The sequence below is a fragment of the Caretta caretta genome, chromosome 11 (genome assembly GCF_965140235.1).
Source record: "Caretta caretta isolate rCarCar2 chromosome 11, rCarCar1.hap1, whole genome shotgun sequence".
NCBI classification, from domain to species: domain Eukaryota; kingdom Metazoa; phylum Chordata; order Testudines; family Cheloniidae; genus Caretta; species Caretta caretta.
Window position 1 is genome coordinate 60,042,589 of NC_134216.1, and position 19,762 is coordinate 60,062,350.

Here is a 19,762-nt window from a genome sequence, read left to right on the forward strand (position 1 = left end):
ATGATGGAGAGCATGTAAAAATACTGGTTCAAACAAAAGCAGTGGAATGGAACTCATACTTTGAGCTCCTAATCATCCCCCATCAGCCCCAAAAGCCTACAATGGACTAAAGTCAAATTACAGAAACTGAAAACACAAAGAGATATCTACTGAACATTTTCCCCCCAAGTTTATGTAGTTTTGGGTCAGATTAAAAGTTTAGAATTCCTGCTATCAAACACATTACCTTGTGATATCATCGAAGACGCCATATCCAGTCTTCTTATCCATCACCCACTGGCCAATGAACATACTGGGAGAGGAAGATGTCAGTTTGCCACTGCGCAGGAGACCATGCCCATGACGCACATTGTCCTGAAAACATCCTTCATACACCTCACCAGTGGCATAGCTGTAATGACAAAAAGAATGGGTATGGTTCTTATGATCTGTATTCTTTCATCCCAAGGTTTTCTGGAATAGATACTGAATTTTTCCCTTTTTCTTCAGAGACTGCACTAAACCCAAGCACAATTCTGGAATCAGATTAACAAATATGATTAGGAGGTGAATAAAAAAGGGTTGCTGCTTATGGGTCACTATAACAATGTTAAGAGCCTTTCTTAAGTGAGACATGCAATACCATGAGACATTTGTCACAATGCATTTCAAGAGAACTTGCAGGTTGAAAGAAGGAAGCAACATTAAAACAGAGACAGTGTAACAGCTATCAAGAGTGTGTGTGTGCGCACATGTACAGTAAGAAAACTCCCAAGAAATCTGGAAATTAAGCCATAGTAACTGCAGCCAGGAGTTTGGGAATATGAAAATAGCAATAGGAATGCTAGTGGTGTGGAGACCTGAAACATTAGCCCTCCCCACTGGAAAGAAAACAGATCTAGTGCACCAACCAAAAGGGAATAAACTGCTACTGAAAGCTGCACTAAATATGTTAGCTGAAGTTCAAATAGCTATTGTTCCTTCTTGAACCATACTCTTGCAAGGAGCACAGATTATCTTAATGAAAGAAGGCATTACCTGTAGACTCCTTGTCCACACATTTTGCCCTCCTTCCAGTATCCCACATAATGGTCATCCTTGGTCAATACTTTGTTTGGTATTTTGTATTCACCATACCTGCCAATGCATGAAGATCAAACAAGTGCAGTCATGATACAAATGTACAGATAAACCCAAACTCAGTTATTTACAAAAGCAGGCACAGAACCAAAACCAACATATTTCAACATTAGACTGCACTGGGTGGCTCTGTCTCCAGCTCCAGCAGTTAGAAATAATTTTTTTGTACTGAAAAAAAGGAAGAAGTTCTAAATCACTAGGTTTTTTGTTTTGTTTTTTTTACTGTGTACTGTTTTCCACACATTTAGTTCTTCTTAGAAGTAAGTCTTCTCTTGCTCCATCAGTGCTTAGGCTTTTTGTCCTCCACAGTGGATCCCTGCAGCACAACAATTTGCAACTCTTCAGTAAAGCTATGGAAATTCAAGTCACTCGTGGTGTAGCAAGGCCTCAGTCTACTCTTTGCAAGAATCTCTCTTATTTCAGATCCTAAGGCAGAAGTGGGCAAACTACGACCTTCCAGCCCGGCCCCTGAGCTCCTGGCCTGGGGGGGCTAGTCCCTGGCCCCTCCCCTGCTGTTCCCCCTCCCCCGAGCGCTTGCTGGGCAGCACAGTTGCCCAGTGCTCTGTGCTGTGTGGTGGAGTGGTTGGCTGCAGCTGGGCAGCACGGCTGCCTGTCCTGCTGCTCTGGGCAGCGCAGCTGTAGCGTTGCCAGCCACCAGTGCTCTAGGTAAGGGGGTGCGGCGGTTGGATAGAGGGCAGGGGAGTTGAGGGTGGTGGGAGTGTGGATAGGGGTCAGGACAGTCAGAGGGTGGGGAACAGGGGGGTTGAATGGGGGGGCAGGGGGCAGCCAGGAAGGAGAGGGGGGGTTGGATGGGGCAGCAAGACGGGGGGCGGGGGCGCCAGGCAGGAGTTCCAGGGGCGGTAAGGGGACAGGGAGAAGGAGTTGTTGGATGGGGCAGGGGTCCTGGGGGGGCTGTCAGGAATGAGAGGAAAGGTTAAATGGGGCGGCGGGGGGCAGTCAGGTGCAGAGGGTCCAGGGGCGGTCGGGGGCGTGGATGGGGCAGGGGCCGGGCCATGCCTGACTGTTTTGGGAGGCACAGAGCCTCCCCTACCCAGCCCTCCATACAATTTTGGAAACCAGATGTGGCTCTCAGGCCAAAAAGTTTGCCTGCCTCTGTCCTACGGGATGGTCTTCACTCCGGGGAGAGCAATGCTGCTGCAATTGATGCAGCAGGGGTTGATTTAGCGGGTCTAGTGAAGACCTGCTAAAAACTGATGGCAGTGCGCTCTCCGGTCAACCCCGGTATTCCACCTCTGAGAAGAGTAAAGAAAGTTGACCAGAAAGCGTCTCCTGCGATGCAGCACAGTGAAGACACTGGGGTAAGTTGACCTAAGCTACGTCAACTCCAGCTACACTACTCCAGTGATGTAAATAATGTAACTTAGGTCGACTTATACCAGTAGTGAAGACAAGCCCTAAGTCTGTCTCCATCGCCTGTGCACTGCTCAGGTAAAACAGACAGCTCTGCCTTCAGTATTATTGCAAGCTAAGTTCTTAGATCTCTTTTTACCTTTATGAGTCAGTCACAAACGCGGTTATTTTGGCTATGGACTTAAACATTTATAACCATTGAGAATATCTGAAGGAATAAAAGGATTGTAAAAAGCATCTAGCTAGATGGGGAAGATGGCACAGGTCTTCAATATGCTTATGAAGTGCCAGAGGCTCAAGATGTTGATGCTGCTGTCTTTCCAGACTGGCTTGTGGTTGGGTAGATGGTTCAGACAGGAAGCAATGGACAGCAAAGTATTCAACACTGACCACATGAGCTGCATACTCCCAAATATGTGTAGTGGTGTTTAATTACAAAATTAGTATTTCTAATCTTAACTACAGCTTAATGTTTTTGACCTAGAGAACTCCCCCCCCCCCCTTTTTTTTTTAAATGGATATTCCTGAGATACACTGTTGGCTGTGAATGACCAAATGGTCAGTTGGGGCTCTTAGATCTGTTATGTTGAGCTAGAGAGTTTAGGAAGTTGTCTGGAGGCTGTAAACATTCCAATCTTCCAGCCCCTACAGGTTCAATTACATACATTAGGAAATCCTGCTGCAATGTCTAGGTTGAAGTCCCTTATGAAACCATAAATTCCTTTTAAGTACCTAATATAACCACAGTTCTCATTATCCATATAAAATGTCTATTCCTCTTTTGAAAACTATTAAGCTCTTGGTTTCAATGATATAGTGTAGAAGGAAATTCCATGGGTTAAACTATATGTTGTACACAAAGTTATTCCTTTTTATCAGTTTTAAATGCTGCTTTTCAATTGTATTGAATAGCTCCTTTATCTTGTATTATGAGATGGGAATGCCTATTTATCTAAGTTTTCCTTCTCTATACTATTCATTTTACATATCACTATCATGTACCCTTTCTTGTTCATCAACTCTCTTAAAAGCAGTCCTAACCTCCAGGCTTCTCTTTATGGAATCCTTTGCCTTTTTATTTCTTGTTGCTTTTCACCAGGCCTTTTCTATTTCTACTCTTTTGAGACGAAGTGACCAGAACTTAATACACTATTCAAGATGATGGTGCACTCCTAACTTATATAAAGGCATTATATGCCTTTTGAAAGAACAAATAAAAATAATGAAGCCGAATCATTTAAAAAAAAAAATCTTCAGATACAACAGAAGGCTTACCTGGTAAGCAAAGATAAGAAAAGCATCAGGGGGTAGCTGTGTTAGTCTGTGTCCACAAAAAAAAAACCAAGGAGTCCGGTGGCACCTTAAAGGCTAACAGATTTATTTGGGCATAAGCTTTCGTGGGTAAAAACCCACTTCTTCAGATGCATCTGAAGAAGTGGGTTTTTACCCATGGAATCTTATTTCCAAATAAATCTGTTAGTCTTAAAAGATAAGAAAGTTGACCGATTTTTGCAGTTGACTGATCCTTCTTAAGGGAAGAAGACACAGACTCGCTTGCCCATCTCTCACCATCCCCTCCTCCACTTCCAAACTTAATTTGTTTTTGTATTGTTTACTTACAGACAGTAAGCTTTTTACATACACACAACCTTGATCTAAAAAGAGAGATAACACTATCTACCATAAACACTTTCTCTGTGCTCTAGCTCAGAGGGTAGTGAACTCTGCTCTTACCCATCTTCCAGGCCATTTCGGAACATCCCGGAATACCTCCTTCCATCAGCCCATCTTAGGATCCCTCTGGAACACACGTACACCCACTACAGTTAAGCCAGTTTCACTAGTATTTCATGTTTTATGCAAGGAAAATAATGATTATTTTGCACAGCACCCGAACTACCTCTTCCTATCCCATTCAAATGTTGAGTTTGAATGCTTTTACCTGCCATGGGGTTTCCCAGAAAGCCATCGCCCATCATAGGTGGCATCTTTAAGCCGAGGGTCCTTGTAAAAGGTGTATTTTGCACTACGTGAAATAGGGGGCTCCTGCCTCTGAATATTCCCACCACTTCCATAAGATGGTAAGTCAGATGTCCCCCTTAGGGCCTGATCCACAGCTTGGCTTATAGCCCTCAGCCACTTTGTCTGAAATAGACAGTTTATAGAAGAGTTTATTAGTAATCTAATCCATCTCTCTTTACACAGGTATTACTGCAGGACATATGTAGATAAAAATATAAGACTTTTTAGTTCCTTGGATGAATACTGCTAACATGTGATACCTATTCACATAACAGAGGTGTATCTTGTCTCTCAGGTATTTTCCCCATATCCCCTGTATAGAAGGATGCTTAGTATCACCACACACTCCCACACCATGGAGGAGGAGGAAGAAACAGAAGAAAAATATATAAGGAAAGTTACCTGCAAATCACACAAGAAATCCAAAACAACTATAAATATCTATATCTCATGACAGTCATCCAACAGAAAAAAAACCAAAAAGTGAAACTGCAACAACAGACTGCCACCTCCAGGAAAAAACATGGCACCAGTACTTACCACTTGGACGCTACATGACACCTGATCATCATCAAACTTAATCAAGACTACCCCTAACTGGAGCTGAATTATCTTTACTCTAAGGGCACAGGTGAAAGTAAGCTGGTCCGGTTCGGTCCAGCGTACCGGAAAGAGCTGGTACCCTGTGCCAGACTGGACCGGCTTTCCCATGCTGGTGATTTAAAGGGGCCGGGGCTCCCTGCAGCAGCCAGAGCCCCGGGCCCTTTAAATCAGTGCCGGAGCCCTGCCACCACTACCCCGGGGCTCGGTAGGCGATTTAAACGGCCAGGGGCTCCAGATGCTGCAGGGAGCCCCAGACCCTTTAAATCATCGCCCAAGCCCCGCTGCAGGAGCCCCAGGGTAGTGGCGGCAGGGCTCCGTCGGCGATTTAAAAGGCCTAAAGCCCTGGGCCCTTTAAATTGCCCCTGAGCCCCAGGGCTCCCAGCTGCCTCTGCAGCTGGTAGCTCTGGGGGTGATTTAAAGGGTCCAGAGCTCCCAGCCGCCACTACCACAGCTGGAGTCCCAGGGCCTTTAAAGCTTGATTTAAAGGGCCCAGGTACTCAAAGGCCCTGCCTCTTCCGGTTGAGGCCACGCCCCTTGCTCAGGACTCCAGCATAGGTAAGTCCTTTAAGTTACTTTCACCCCTGTCTAAGGGACTAAATTTCTACCCCTCCACAGAACCTGATACCACACTAACATGTGGAGAACCAGAAGAATTATTCCAGTGATTCTGCCTTGAAGAATTCTTTCACAACTATGATGTCCTCACTGACAATCATAAGAAAAAAGAATCATCTGACTGGATACCAGAGTGGACAAAACAACACTCTTGATCATTACATGGATTGCTCCGGGGGGGAGGGGGGGGGGGGGGAAGGGTGAGAAATCCTTAACATACACCAACATCCTTCACAGTGACAGCATAGCTGCCTGCCTCAAATATTTACAAGACCATGGACAACCCTCAGATAGCCACCCAAACACATCAAACTCAGCCAATTTCATCCTTGCCCAGAACAATTTTACATTCAACAAACATTTTGTCCAAACCATGGGAACAGCCATAGGTCCTAGGACTGCTTCCCAATATGCCAACCTCTTCATGGGCCCCCTTGAAGAGAATTTGTGGACAAATGCACCCAAAACCAATGAAATACCTTAGATATATTGATGCTATTTTTATCATCTGGACTGACTACTTACATTCCCTCAGATTTCAGCAACCACCACTTCTTCATTAAACTCTCTGTGGGACACATGCATCAACTTCCTGGACACCACAATCAGCTTCAAACAATGGAACCCTACGGACAACTATATACAAGGACCTCCCAGATCACCACACCTATCTTCCTAGATCCAGTAACCTCTCAACCAACCACCCCAAGAAATCTGTTATCTACAGCCAGGCACTTAGACACCACAGAAGATGCTCTGAGAAGGAAGTCCGGGATACACACCTTAAACACACAAGACCACCTTCACAACAAAAAACAATACAAAAACAACCAAAACCCCACGCTTCACCAGAGAAGTAGATCACATCATGGAACAGGCCACCCAAGTACTCTGACAGAACCTGCTTCAATACCTACCACCCCACAATGAAACCCATATGGGGTATCAAATTACAACCCATACTCAATGGGGACCCCATCCTGAAGAAATCTTTACTGAACCCCCCACTTCTGGCTTTCATACATCCCTCCAACCTCTCCAAGCTCATCAAAAGCAAGCTACCCACAGACCGGGATACACCTACTCAAAACTGTACCAGACCCTGCCAGAACAACAGATGCAAAACCTGCAGACATATCTCCACTGCTACAAAGATCAACTCCTCCCATAACACACCTTTCAAGATCTAGGGTCCTACACATTTCTATCACAACACGTGGTCCTCACCCAGTGCACTAAATGCTTATGTGTGTGAAACCAGACAATCATTACAATCTTGAATGAACTCACAGAGGAAAATGATACAAGACAAAAACATCGTATCACCTGTTGATGAACGCTTTTCACAAAACGTTCACTCTATACCTGACCTCTCAGTCCTCATCCTTAAAGGAAACATGCACAACACTTTCAAAAAACAAGACTGGGAGTTTAAATTCTTAACTTTGTCAGACACTAAAATTCATGGTCTTAATAAAGTCACTGGATTTATGTCTTACTACAGTAATCTATAAGCCATTACGCCCCCACCCCTCTGTTTTTGTCCTGTTACTACAGAGATGTTAACAGTCCACTCTACCTTGATTGGTCCCATAGAATATGTGATAACTACTTACTTATTCTAAACTATCTGTTCAATCTTGTATTTAGCTGTGACACTCTATGTTTCCCAGGATCTGAAGAACTCTGTATAGCTTGAAAGCTTGTCTCGCTCACCAACAGAAGTTGCTCCAATAAAAGATATTAGCTGACCCACCTTGTCTCTCTAGCGTCACCAGAGGTAATTAAGAAGTTCTGCATCTGCCTACCTTTTCCTGTGGTGTTGATGAAAGAAGAATGAAGTGTTCCTCTGGTGTAGTAACCTTCAAACCATTCCTAAGTGGAAACAAGAATAAAACCATTCAAGAAAAGACCTTTCACTAGCTGGTGAAATTTTCAGCCTGGAAAAATAACCTAGGATTTCTTACTGAAGGAGGGATAGGTTAGCTTTTTTTTTTTTTTTTTTAAATGAGTGTTACAGTGAGCATCACTTAGCTTTAACTGCTGGTTTAAAAGAACAGTAACAAGGAGTCTCAGAAATTGCTAATTTTTGCACTTTTCCTCATCACCCCAACTGTAAATCACATGAGTGCATGAACAAGTACAAAACAAGAATATAGGATTCTGCTATTTTAACCAAGCACAGTGAAATACAAAAATAAATAAATAAATAAATAAATAGAACTACATTAGAAGACTATATGGACCAAGGACACATCCCGTACCATGCCTGGCTTACAAGACTTAGTCCAAATGGTTGCAAATTTTATTTATTATTATTATTATTATTATTAATTATTTAGAGGCATCTGACTATTTCAGCAATAAAAAAAGAATGAACCCTAGTTACAGAGGAATACTCACACATTACCAGCTTCTTCTGAAAGAGCCTCCACCCACAGCGTGGAAAGGGGGAAAATATGATGTGTTGAAAACTGTAGCAAGGGGAAGGAAGGGGGAAAACAAAAAATAAATTGCTCATACCCCCATTTGCCCCAGCCCAAATTCCTTATGATGTATCTTCCCCGCAGTTTTGTCTCCCCGCAGCTGAGAATGCGCATGAGACTTGTGCCCTGAAAGCTAGTTGTTCCTACAAGTGCCAGCTGCAAACCATGACCCCTGTGAAGCCATAATGAAGACTCTGACATATGAATATTTTTTATGCTGGACACACAGGGTTATTTCAACTCTTTGGAAACAGGCAACACTTCTCACTTTTAGGTATCCCAGCACCATCGTGAGACACAATATAAAAACCTAGATTAAGAATGACAGACTCACCATATGACAGGTTTCAGAGTAACAGCCGTGCATCCGATGAAGTGAGCTGTAGCTCACGAAAGCTTATGCTCAAATAAATTGGTTAGTCTCTAAGGTGCCACAAGTACTCCTTTTCTTTAGGCTCACCATATGGAAATATTGTCACATGCTTTCAACCAGCTGGGGTGAAAATAGTTCAGTTCTGAGAGTTATGGGAGCTGGCTCACCTGAGCATGGACAAGAGCATCATTAAAGAGGATGAACCAGTTCACCGAGAATCTCCCAGCATGCTGTAGGGACAACCCTCGATTACTGCTTTCACAGATTAACCGACGTTCTGGTCTCCTCAAGGAATCCTACCATTAAGATTTAAAAAAAAAAAAAAAAAAAAATTATTAAATGTGCTTGAGTGTCTGAATTTCAGTGCAGTCTGTGTTATGATTATTGTTTACAAAAAGGGCCAAATTGAGATATTGGGTTAAAACTTCCAAAAATTAGAGAGGCTCAAGTAGATCATCATCATAAAGCAGGGAAATGTAGGGAGAGGAAAGTAGTGACTTCAGAGCCAGGCCTATACAAACATGCAGTTGGATGCTAGTGGTAATAGCAACTTAGCTGTCATCATACTGTCATTTTCCCAGGAAAGGTCTTCCAGAAGCTTAGTGTGTATTCTGCTTCCTTCCTTTTCCTATTGAGATGGACAGCAAGAGTCTCATAGCAAGAACTGGAATCTTGTAGTTTTTGGTATTCTGGAGATGTCTAAAGGGTAACGAACAAAAATAAGTGGTTCTGTGAGACACAACGTTTCAAAGGATTTGTACCAACCACAATGGGTTAGTAGTTATGAGCCCCTGACTGCAGGGGAGGCCACCCTGCTGCCGAGTGGCTCTGTCCTCAGGCCCTCTGTGACAGCAGAAGTGCAGAGGGCTCCCTGTGCTGCCAGTGACACATGATCCCTGCAGGTGTGGAGAAGGCTGCAGTCCTGGCCTGGCAGAGCAGAGACCCTCAGCCAAGGCCGCAAGGAGGATGACTAGCCCCTGACAATGAGGGAGGCTACCCCACTACTAAACTGCTCCTGCCCAGGGCACAGCCCTTTAGAAATAGGATGGCCTCCCCCATGTCCCGGGGCTCATCCTCCTCCCTGCTGTCACAGGCATGAGGGAGCAGGGCCATGACAGCAGGGCCACAGAAGGCTCCCTGCATGGTGGCAAGGCCAGTGACACTGAATCTCTGCAGGCAAAAGTGAGCGCGCGCCGGGGGGGGGGGAAGAGGAGAAGAGGCTGTACACCTACCAACTGTTACCAATCAATTTTTTTTTTCATCAATTTCAGCATGTCAGCTGAAATCAATGTGTACTGACAGTGATTAAAATAGAATTCTGCCAAGCCTACTTATAAACCTAAAGAGATAAGGGTTTTAATCAAATTGTTGTAGTATAGCCTTATAACAAATATTAGTTTAGTGATTTCATGGTTTGGTGATACCAATGTGTAATCAAAAAACAAGCAATCCCACCCCCAAAATCTCCTACCAATTAAGGTTCATACATGACAAGATGGCTTACCACTTCAAAACATGTAGCAAGCTTTAGCAAAACTCTAGCATAGTTATGAAGTCGTCTGACTGGCAAGAAAAACAGGGTATTTAGCACTTCGACCAACTGTATGTTTTCCTCCTTCATTTCAGCTAGATCTTGTAACAACTCCTGGTTTTTACCTAAAAAGTCACTGAAGGTGAAAGAATGATACAACAAAACAAAACCTTAGTAATGCTTTGAAGTACTATTACAGAGCTCCCCTTATGGGGTTATATCAAACCAGCAGAGATTAAAAAGAGCAAGATGAACAGCACAAAGGATCCATTCCCATTATGGTTTAAGTAGATTTAGTTATAACACAGCAACATAGCTCTATGCTTACTTCAGTACTGGACTTGTTTGCTGATGTCAGTTAATTTAGTGACTGTGCATGTATGCGCAGATTTGCTGAAGGAACAGTTACTCTCCAAGGAGGAAACTAGACAGCTACTTGCCTTTTTCCCATTAGATCTCTAAGTAGCCAGGTGAAAATATACAAGGAGAATGGGTTTCCATGCCACCTGTTAAACTAATGTGTCTCCAATACTGAGAAAAGTGATTTGCATAACAAAGTGCAATAAAAAGTCCCTATCTTTGCTCCAATGTAACTCCCTAAACACCTTTGTGTATTCTATTCCCCACCACTGTTGTTCAATGAAGTTGAACAGCCTTTTCCCCCAGCTAGAAAAAATCATATCCTACTTCAAAGATACACAGGGAATTTAAGTCAATCCTCAGTCTGATTTCCTAAATGGAGGATTAATTTAGTTCATGTAAGAGGATGGAAATAGTTATGAGAATACTACATTTGGGAGCAAGAACAAGATTTCCTCACACACACAAAAATCAACTACACTTCTCCTTTCCTTCAACAAAGGGGTGGGTGGGTGGGTGTGTGTGTGATGCGTGTGCACACACACGCACACACAGGCAATTATTCACAGAAGCTATTTGAACAGGGAATTCTGTGAGGCTCAAGCAATCTGAAAAGCAAGCAACAGAGAACAAAGAACCAGCTTGGAGACTTGCACAGCAGGACATCTAAGAGTTCTACATGATCAGCAAGATGCTGTCGCACAAATATCAAATGAATATACCTTGCCTCGTTCTGCCCATGAGATTTAGGAGTCTTCTTGTTCAATAAGCATAAGGGGAAAACAAGCCTTCTTTGGAGATAAGACTGCTTTTCTTAGGACACAAGACTAACCATCTGGATAGATTGCATTTTTAAAGTGCTTTGAGATCCTCACATGGAAGTCTCTGTAGCAGTATCAAGTAATAGAGTCCTCATGCCCACAGGTCTTGCCCACTGTCTCAGAAGAAATACCCAAGAGTCTGCCAACAAATTAGGACTCCTGGTGAAACTCATACTTTGAGTTTTTTTGTTGTTTACATATATAAGGTTTGACTACTAAAATGTCCATATTGGGAAATATCTATAGGAGATCAGCTTACATTAACCATTGACAGAGACTATCCTGCTGAAAAGCGCTCACAGATAGAATGAATCATTCTAACGACAATTATCTGCAAAGAAACCTTCTTGTTTTTTGTTACAAGGAACAGACCAAATTTCTAAAACTCATTTCCTCCCTGAAGTTTCAGAACCTGAAAAAGTGTTAGCTATCTAATGCGACTTAGGTGTCAGTATTAGAAGCTGTCACTACTGACAGTGACACTAGATAAAGATTTCAGTATGCTGAGTAGCTCCAGTATCTGAAATTGTCAGTGGATCTACAGTTTGTCCCAGAAATTTTGCCTGTACTGGGAGTTTGTATTTAGAGCTTGCAACACTGCACTATTAAAAAAATTGATCAATGCATAGGTAGATGGGTCTGAACCTTTTTCCATTGAAAGATTTCATATTTAGCAAGGCACAGATGGTCCTCAGATGCACTCTAGAATTCTTTGCATTGGCTCCTAGGACACTTTGAAAGGAGGTAACACAGACATGGTTTATGGAGTGCTTTGTACACCAGAGGATGGACAACTAACTGAGTCACTCCCATATCACTGGAAGAATTGAAACAAGAAACTTTTGCAAGACTGCAACTCCTAGGACACCAACTTATAACCCCCAAATTGCAATCACTTTTCCAAAGAATGAAGAGAGCCAAAAGATGTATTAGGTTGTTAATTCTGCATTGACAGAGATGAACTGTTATTTTCAATTGTTATCATACAACTGATAACCATCATTTAAAGAATAAACACTAAACGTCAGTGACATCATTCAGAGCAGCTTGAGAGGATCAACACTATGGAGAGTAAAGTACAATTACTCTTCCTTCCAGTCAAACAAGAGTTCCACTCACCTAATAAGGGACAGTGTTCTCCTTGACAAGAATAAGAAAAGAATAATATTCTTAAAAAGAGAGATGCCTCAAAATGCTGTACTATTAAATACTGCAAAATTAACAAAGATAAGTTAGGAGCAGTATTATCTAAGCTTATTAGCTCTTGAAGAAAGTTAGCTGCCATGGATTTACTTGGGAGTAATCTATATAAGGATCATATTTATAGGCATTGTGAATGGGTGATAGAAGGTTTAGCCTTCAGCTAAGCTCTCATGAACCATGATCTGACAAGTCTATTTAAAATAATGTCAGTCAATTTTTGTTTACTCTTTCTTTCTCCACCTTCAAGAAAGCAGACCTAACTAAATACCTTCACTACTATTTATAAAAAGGGATAATATATCACAGATGAGGACAGGTATACTGAAATTTCTCTTCACCTGATGGGAAAGAAATTACGGTACCCAAAAGTCCTGAAAGATTATGTGAGGGAAGCCAGGAAAATAAAATAAATAAATACATATATCTGTGTGTCCATTATCATGCATATATGTTAACACAAAGTAAGTCCTTCTGATTAAGGAAACAAACACTAGAAAAGATTTACTTACATTGCTGGCTTTGCAAGAAGCATGAATCCTCCCATCACCAGAAAGTTTGTTACAGCTGTGCAATACCTAGAACAGATAAGAAAAAACAAACCTCATTTTCAAATTAAAAAACCACCTTCTGAAATCTCTGGGGAGAAGGGCAGTGAATTCCTTTATCTCTCAGCATTTTTACCAAATAATAATAGATTTTCAGTACCCACTTTATTACAAGAGTGCTCGAAAGATGCTTTTAGGTCAGGAGAGAGAGAGACAGCGCGAGCGAGCGCATGCATGCACGCTACACTTGCACATTTACATTCTCAACAATAATGCAGCTCCGAAGTCAAGGTTTCCATAACAAACTATTAACTCAGCCACATTCAACACCGTGTACATTGCATCCCAAAGTACCGATTTGGCCATTAGTGCCATGTAGCTCTGTTACTTTGCTATAGAAACCTTAGCATTTGGATTTCCCGACGTCTGTGTATCCATGAAATGGCTATCTGGTCCTACACAATGGGCTAGTTTAATTTCTTATTATATTAAAAACAATAGGATCTCTTTCTTGCCATTTTAACCACTCCTTTAACCGGAAATTTGAACAAACATTCCTCTGGAGTGGTTAGGGACAGGCCTTCTACAATCTGACCAAAAGGATTCTCTTGGCCATAGTATTTAATACAACAAATTGTCAGCAAACCAAACCAAAAACAGCATGCATATGGGATATTTTCTGCAGTGTCGGTTTGAGCTTTTCTTTATTGGAAAACTGATTTTGCACTTCATCTTTTGTCCATGCCACAAAGGGCTTTTGTTGAGCAGTACTGATCTTCAGAAGAGAGAGATAAGGTAGGATTTCCATTTTTGCCCTGACAAGAACTTTTGTTTGTTCAATGAATCTTTTGGCATTTCTTGAGCATGCCTGCTTAGCCTCAGTGATACCATGAAGTGGTGAATGTAAAGGAATACAAAAGTTCACATTTTTGACCTGAAGGGATTTTAGTTTTCTGCTGGTTTCCTCCCCCTCCTTCTTTAATCCTCTTCTCCTCTCTCTTACTGTCTCTCAGGCCAGATGTTAAGTATATTGATGAGTAGAGCCCTGTAAATCTGTGGATATTTTATATCCGTAGATGCTGATTTCCACAGACCATTTTTGCAGATTGGATGTGGATACAAATTTTGTATCCATGCAGGGTTCTATTGATTACTATTTTATTATTCATATGACCTTGAAATATTCAGGAACAACCACCTGTCATAAAACCTTGTCCTCCAAACCTTCAGGTTCAGATTCAGAACTTGCTCTTTCTTCAAAAAGGCAACAGGGGAGCTGCTGTAGGAAGAAAACATTTAGTCTGAATCTTCACGACTGCTGGATGAAGATCTTGAACGATGAGCCTTCTTATACTCTCAGACTAGTGCCTTGCTAGACTCTCTTCCGGAGAGGAAAAAAGATAAACTAAAAAACGAGAGACTGCTTTAAAAAAAAATTTCTTGAGCTTCTTCCTTTGTTTATGTTTAGAGACCTACAGTTCTAAAGCAAAGGAGAAATTCCATTTCTGTACAGCTAGACAAAAATATTCCTCCAGATCAGGGAGGACAGTTTTGGTTTTCCTGCAGATCAGAGATAGGAGCCTGGGGATTTATATCTTAACAGAATGACAGGCCCTACCTTTGAAGCATTAAGTAAAGCTTAAAAAGTCACCTAGCATGTACCCTTTTTTAGGCTTTATAAAGAAAACTGGAAAGGATTCTCACTCCCAGGCACAAATGAGAAAATCAGGTTGTATCTACCGTAGAAGATGATTCTATGGTGACTGAAGAACTAATCAAATTATGATATCATAGGAATTGAGAGGAAAGGCAATTTTAATCTTACTATTTTGAACTGTTTTTTTAAAATGGGTGTAACATCAGTACCCAATGAACATTTGGAACAAAAGAATATCTTCGTTAAAAGACAACATTCCTGAGATTTCTGTGGCCCAAAAAAAAAAAAAAAAAAATCAAGCAAATTTTTAAAAAGCTCTACAGGTCATAAAAAATTAGGCTTGGTCTACAACTAAGACTTAGAAGTATAACACTATTTCTTTGGTTTAAAAAAAGAAAAATCACACTACTAAGGTGGTTATACCAGTAATAGCCCTACTGTGGATACACTTATATCAGTATACAGGTGACATAATAGTATAGCTATTCCCCTTCCCCACACAGGAATAAAAGTATCTTTATACTGATATAACTCTGCCTGCACTAGGAGGGCTATACAGCTTTAACTATACCAATAACTTTTATGTTTAGAAAAGCCCTTAAGAAAGGAGGTGAGGCAGTAAGAAGAGGTCTCCACTGACACAAACCTTTCCTGTTTCCCAAAGACAAATATACCTGAGGCCTCTGAAGTAACTGTAACCTTCCTGAATACTCAATCTTTTTCTTCTCACCAACTGCAAGAGATGCAGGGCAGGCCACAGAGATGTCTGCCATAATCAACAGTTTTGTGAGGTATAAAATTCAGCTTCCCTCTCCTGTTGTTCTCCAACCTGGGTGATGCCTGGCTGAGAGGGAGGTTGCCTCTAGCTCTGCTGCTTTGACTGCACTACTTTTAAAAAAGGCACAAGTCCCCCTCAATATATAACTGGAGTATTCAACGTGTGCACTTTTTGAGGTACTGTGAGGACCTTTTAGTTTTGTAATTGGTTCCCTCAGTCATTTGGCGATTCTACCTAGAACTGAAGGAGCACTGTGAGGTGCTTCAGAAAAGAAGGTGCTAATTATCAGAAGACTCCTAAAAGCTAATTTATCAATTTAAGTAAGTTGCCATATATGCCCCTTTTAGGGGGTAAAATTGCTGTTATTTATGCTCTGCAAAGTGGGAGGCCTGAAGGTAGCCAGGTCCTGCTGAGAGAGAGAGAATAATATGGCAAGGAACAAGAAGATAGGATTTAAACCGAAGCCAAAGAGTAACTGGTCCTTAACCCCCAATCTGGCTGACAATAGGCTAGCCCCTCTTTACCACGTCTGTCATTCTTATAGTGGCAAATGCTGTAGTATAACAATCAAGGATAACTCAAAAGAGTTTAAGGTCTCTTTCAAACCTCAGATCAGAAACTGAATCTGTAGACTTGGGAAAAAAAGGAAGATCACAAATCAATGCACTTTCAGAGATGTTAACATCAGTTCCTCCACCTATCTACCACATCAGTTCAGGTTCAATGTTTCCACTACAACAGTGACACCAAACTTTATAAACATTGCAGCAGGCACAGGAAGAAAGTAGTCTCTACAGACCAGCACTTTACATTTGAATATCTAGATTAAAAGACTCACTATAGGAAAAGACAGAAAACGGCTTTAAGGCAGCAGCATAGAAAGACTGGCTGGGAAGTAGCAAGTTCAGCAGTGTCTGGGGCCACAGGAGAGAGCTTTTCCACTGGAACAAAGGACCATCATAAACTTCACCACATCTGCTCTAAGTGCAAGGCACATGCCTTTGACCTTGCTTTTTTCAACATGAATATGTAGCAGCACGTGTTTACACCATATTTTTATAAATTAAAAAATAAAATCCCAAACAAAAACACTCCACTGCGCACTTCTCCACCTGGAGAGAAGTTGACAGAACACATGACAGATACTAGCTTAATGCACTACTAGAAGGCACTCAGATACAACCATGACTAATGAAGTATAAGAACCTACAGAGAATAGAATGGATGGAGAAATATGCAGAGGAGATGAAGAAAAGCATTAAGGACCTGAAGAGAAAGACAGCAGTGAGGAAAAACAGCAGCAGACAGGAGGTGAAAAACAAGAGGAGACTAAGAAAGAATATGCAGAGATCCCAGATGAGAAGGAAAAACAGGGAGAGAAACCAAGAAAACCACCCCGCCAGAAGCAGCACTCTGTTTCAGTCACCAATAATGTGGAAAGCACCAACTACATAAGAGCAAACTAATAGTAAGAACCGGCTCTGGAAACCAAGTCACAGGAAAAGCTGTACCTGGAACAGACAGGAATAGAGACGGTGGGGAGATGTCTGTCGCTGAATAACTTATGGGATGTACTTAAATGCATGATGAGGTTTTGGTTTTTATATGTTATAGTTTTTTTGCTGAGCAAAAAATATCCACTAGTATTGTCAGTTCAGCTCATTAAGAGAAACCAAGTGTCATTTACTGTTGCAGACAGAAACATGAAAATTGTCATCTTGGACATCAAAGAGAGGGAAAGAAACTGGTTATTCCAAATATATTTAAAAACAAAAACATTTGTGTGACTCACACTTAGGAAAGGTGATGTACTGACTGCCCTGGTGACTGAAGTTCAGCCACAAAAACAGGTACAATACAGGCAGCTGTCATGCAGAGTTCCCTTAGAGTCTCTCCAGTGTACTCCAATACTCACCTGTAACAAGGCAACCTCTCCGGTTGAAAACAGGACACATTTTGTGCCCAAGATTTTTGGTAATCTTGACAGAGAGGCCAAAAAGGATGTCAACTGTGGTGGGTTGTAATACCTATCCCCTTGGAAATGAACTAAATACTAAATTCAACTGAACGATTCTCTTTAATCTTCTATTTCTGATCTGGATTCACATTCCCCTATACAAATATTACAATCACTGGGCAGTTAAAACTTCAGGCTGAAGCTGCCTCACTTTTCGTCACTTTTAAAATGCACAAGTTAAGGTGCAATAGCAGACTGCAGTGCCACAAAATCCCAGAAATTCTACATGGGCAGCCATCTGCACGAGTGCAAAGACTGATGGACTTCAAATGGGGCTCTGACGATAGATCTCTGTACAATCACTTACCAGATGGGGACCTTTAATAATTAAATATAGTTCCTATTTCACACTTCTTGATTTAAAGAGGTCAACTAATGGAACATTCAATAAAAATACAGAAGATTGCATACTTAGTGCTATCTTTAATTGTTATATGGTGGACATCATGGTGACGAGTGCTTTGGGAAAAAAGGGCTAGGATATTTAAAAATAATTATTCTAGAAACTAGAATGGCTCCAGCTTTTGGATATAAGTTTGAGGCAGTTATCAAATGTATGTACCTAGTTAGTTAAATATTGCTCCTGTGCCGGGCAACTTAAAAAAAATATTTGTGTAATAGCCTCTTTGAGACAGAATTATCTCCAAAAAAAGAGCATTCAGATTAATCTGGTAAGACCCTTTATAGTACAAGTATACGTATTATATTGACGGTGGAGATAAATTGTTCTGTAATAAACTTTTTTGCAATATTACTTCCTACAGATGTATGTGCAGCAGCCAATCAAATGTGAATAAGTGAACCACTTTTTAAGTATCAAAAAGGTCTAGGCCACTGTATAGACAAAGGACTTGAAATCTGTAGTTTAACACAGAGGGTTTTTTTTTTTTTAAATCTTATTGCAAATTGTTTGAGTTAGGGTTTATCTATGCTTAAAATGCTACAGTGGCACAACTGCAGCGCTACAGCTGTTCTCCCATCGCTGTAGCCAATCTATCTCCCCAGGAGGTGGTAGCTAGGTCAACAGAATTCTTCCATTGACCTAGCACAGACTAGATGAGGGTTTAGGTTGGCATAGCTACATGTCTGAAGGGTGTGGATTTTTCACATTCTTGAGACACGTAGCTATGCCAATGTAAGTTTTCACTGTAGACCAGCCCTTATATTGCAAGATATTAAATTTGCAGAACATTAGGATTCTGCTTGGCAACTGAGGTTTCCTTATGCCAGTCTCCCTATGATATATTCTTCTCTGTTACAGAGATATTCTGCTCTACAGAATAAACCTGCAGACACTCAGTATGAGACAGATGTTAATACTTGCTCTGTATAACTGTCCAAGAAGAGACTAGAATGTTTCAGGATGGCCAAGCTCTTTGCCTCCTTTATCCCATGAAGAAAACTACTCAGAGAAGCTCCATGTTGACCAATCAGATAACACAGCTTGCTGAACCTGCTTGCCATATCCTGCAACTGCTGGACTGTAGTTGTAGTGCCCAAGTTATCTGTAAAAAACAAGAAAGCAATAGAACGTACATTTCCAAAAGAACAGTAACAGTTATATTAATAATGGGAATTAATCCAGGCACTTAATTTGCTATTACAATTTTTGATTTCAAAGAATGCTATCACCTAGTGAATGTCTTCAGACCAATTGGGGTCCACAATCTATGCAATTCCTTCATACACACACACACAGTTTCATCATGGGAAGTGAAGATAATTCCTTGAATCAATTATTGTCTCTTACCTAAACCTAGGAGGGGTCTGAGGACCTGAGATTTGATCTCACTCAGTTTGCAATAGAACCTTCTCTCTGTAGTAGCCAACTCGTGCAAGCTTGCAATATATCCCATAATGTTTCTGTCCACCAAGGCCAAGGAGTTGTCCCCACCTGCTGTCACGCTGCTTATGTACCCTAACTGAAAGAAAAAAATAGAAACTGCTTTAAACACAGTATCCTAATACAAAATGAAAAGTAACCTAAGGTGATGAGCACAGTATAAAAACCTAGACTGGCAGATTAGGATCTTTGCTGGTACTAAATAATTTGATGTCCAAGAGTGTATCCAATACTAGGAAAGTTACTCATTTGTTGGGTGTCAGCTATCTGTTCCCCTTCTTCCCCACCCATCTATGCTAACAACCAACCCATTTTCAAAACTGTCTGACTGGAGCATGATGGAAAGGAGGAAGTCAGAAACCCATATTTAACATCCACTGTCAACCACTGGTAATTTTGCAAGTGTCAACAGGGCCTG

The 19,762-nt window shown here is 41.3% G+C and overlaps 1 protein-coding gene across 6 annotated transcripts in view; it reads right to left on the reverse strand.

Moving 5' to 3' along the window:
* The window catches only part of ALS2 (alsin Rho guanine nucleotide exchange factor ALS2), a 68,956-nt gene that overhangs the window by 25,865 nt on the left and 23,329 nt on the right, over positions 1-19,762 (reverse strand). For 5 of the 6 annotated variants that reach the window (XM_075118080.1, XM_048869432.2, XM_048869430.2 and 2 more), the window contains exons 10-21: positions 19,252-19,423; positions 18,826-19,006; positions 13,014-13,079; positions 10,094-10,256; positions 9,157-9,288; positions 8,757-8,885; positions 8,134-8,204; positions 7,539-7,605; positions 4,433-4,635; positions 4,225-4,290; positions 1,018-1,116; positions 227-391 (exon numbers count right to left, since the gene is read on the reverse strand). In XM_075118080.1, coding sequence (XP_074974181.1) covers positions 227-391; positions 1,018-1,116; positions 4,225-4,290; positions 4,433-4,635; positions 7,539-7,605; positions 8,134-8,204; positions 8,757-8,885; positions 9,157-9,288; positions 10,094-10,256; positions 13,014-13,079; positions 18,826-19,006; positions 19,252-19,423 — 1,514 coding nt within the window. The remainder of the gene's footprint in view (positions 1-226; positions 392-1,017; positions 1,117-4,224; positions 4,291-4,432; positions 4,636-7,538; positions 7,606-8,133; positions 8,205-8,756; positions 8,886-9,156; positions 9,289-10,093; positions 10,257-13,013; positions 13,080-18,825; positions 19,007-19,251; positions 19,424-19,762) is intronic. The other variant, XM_048869434.2, reaches the window with a different exon arrangement.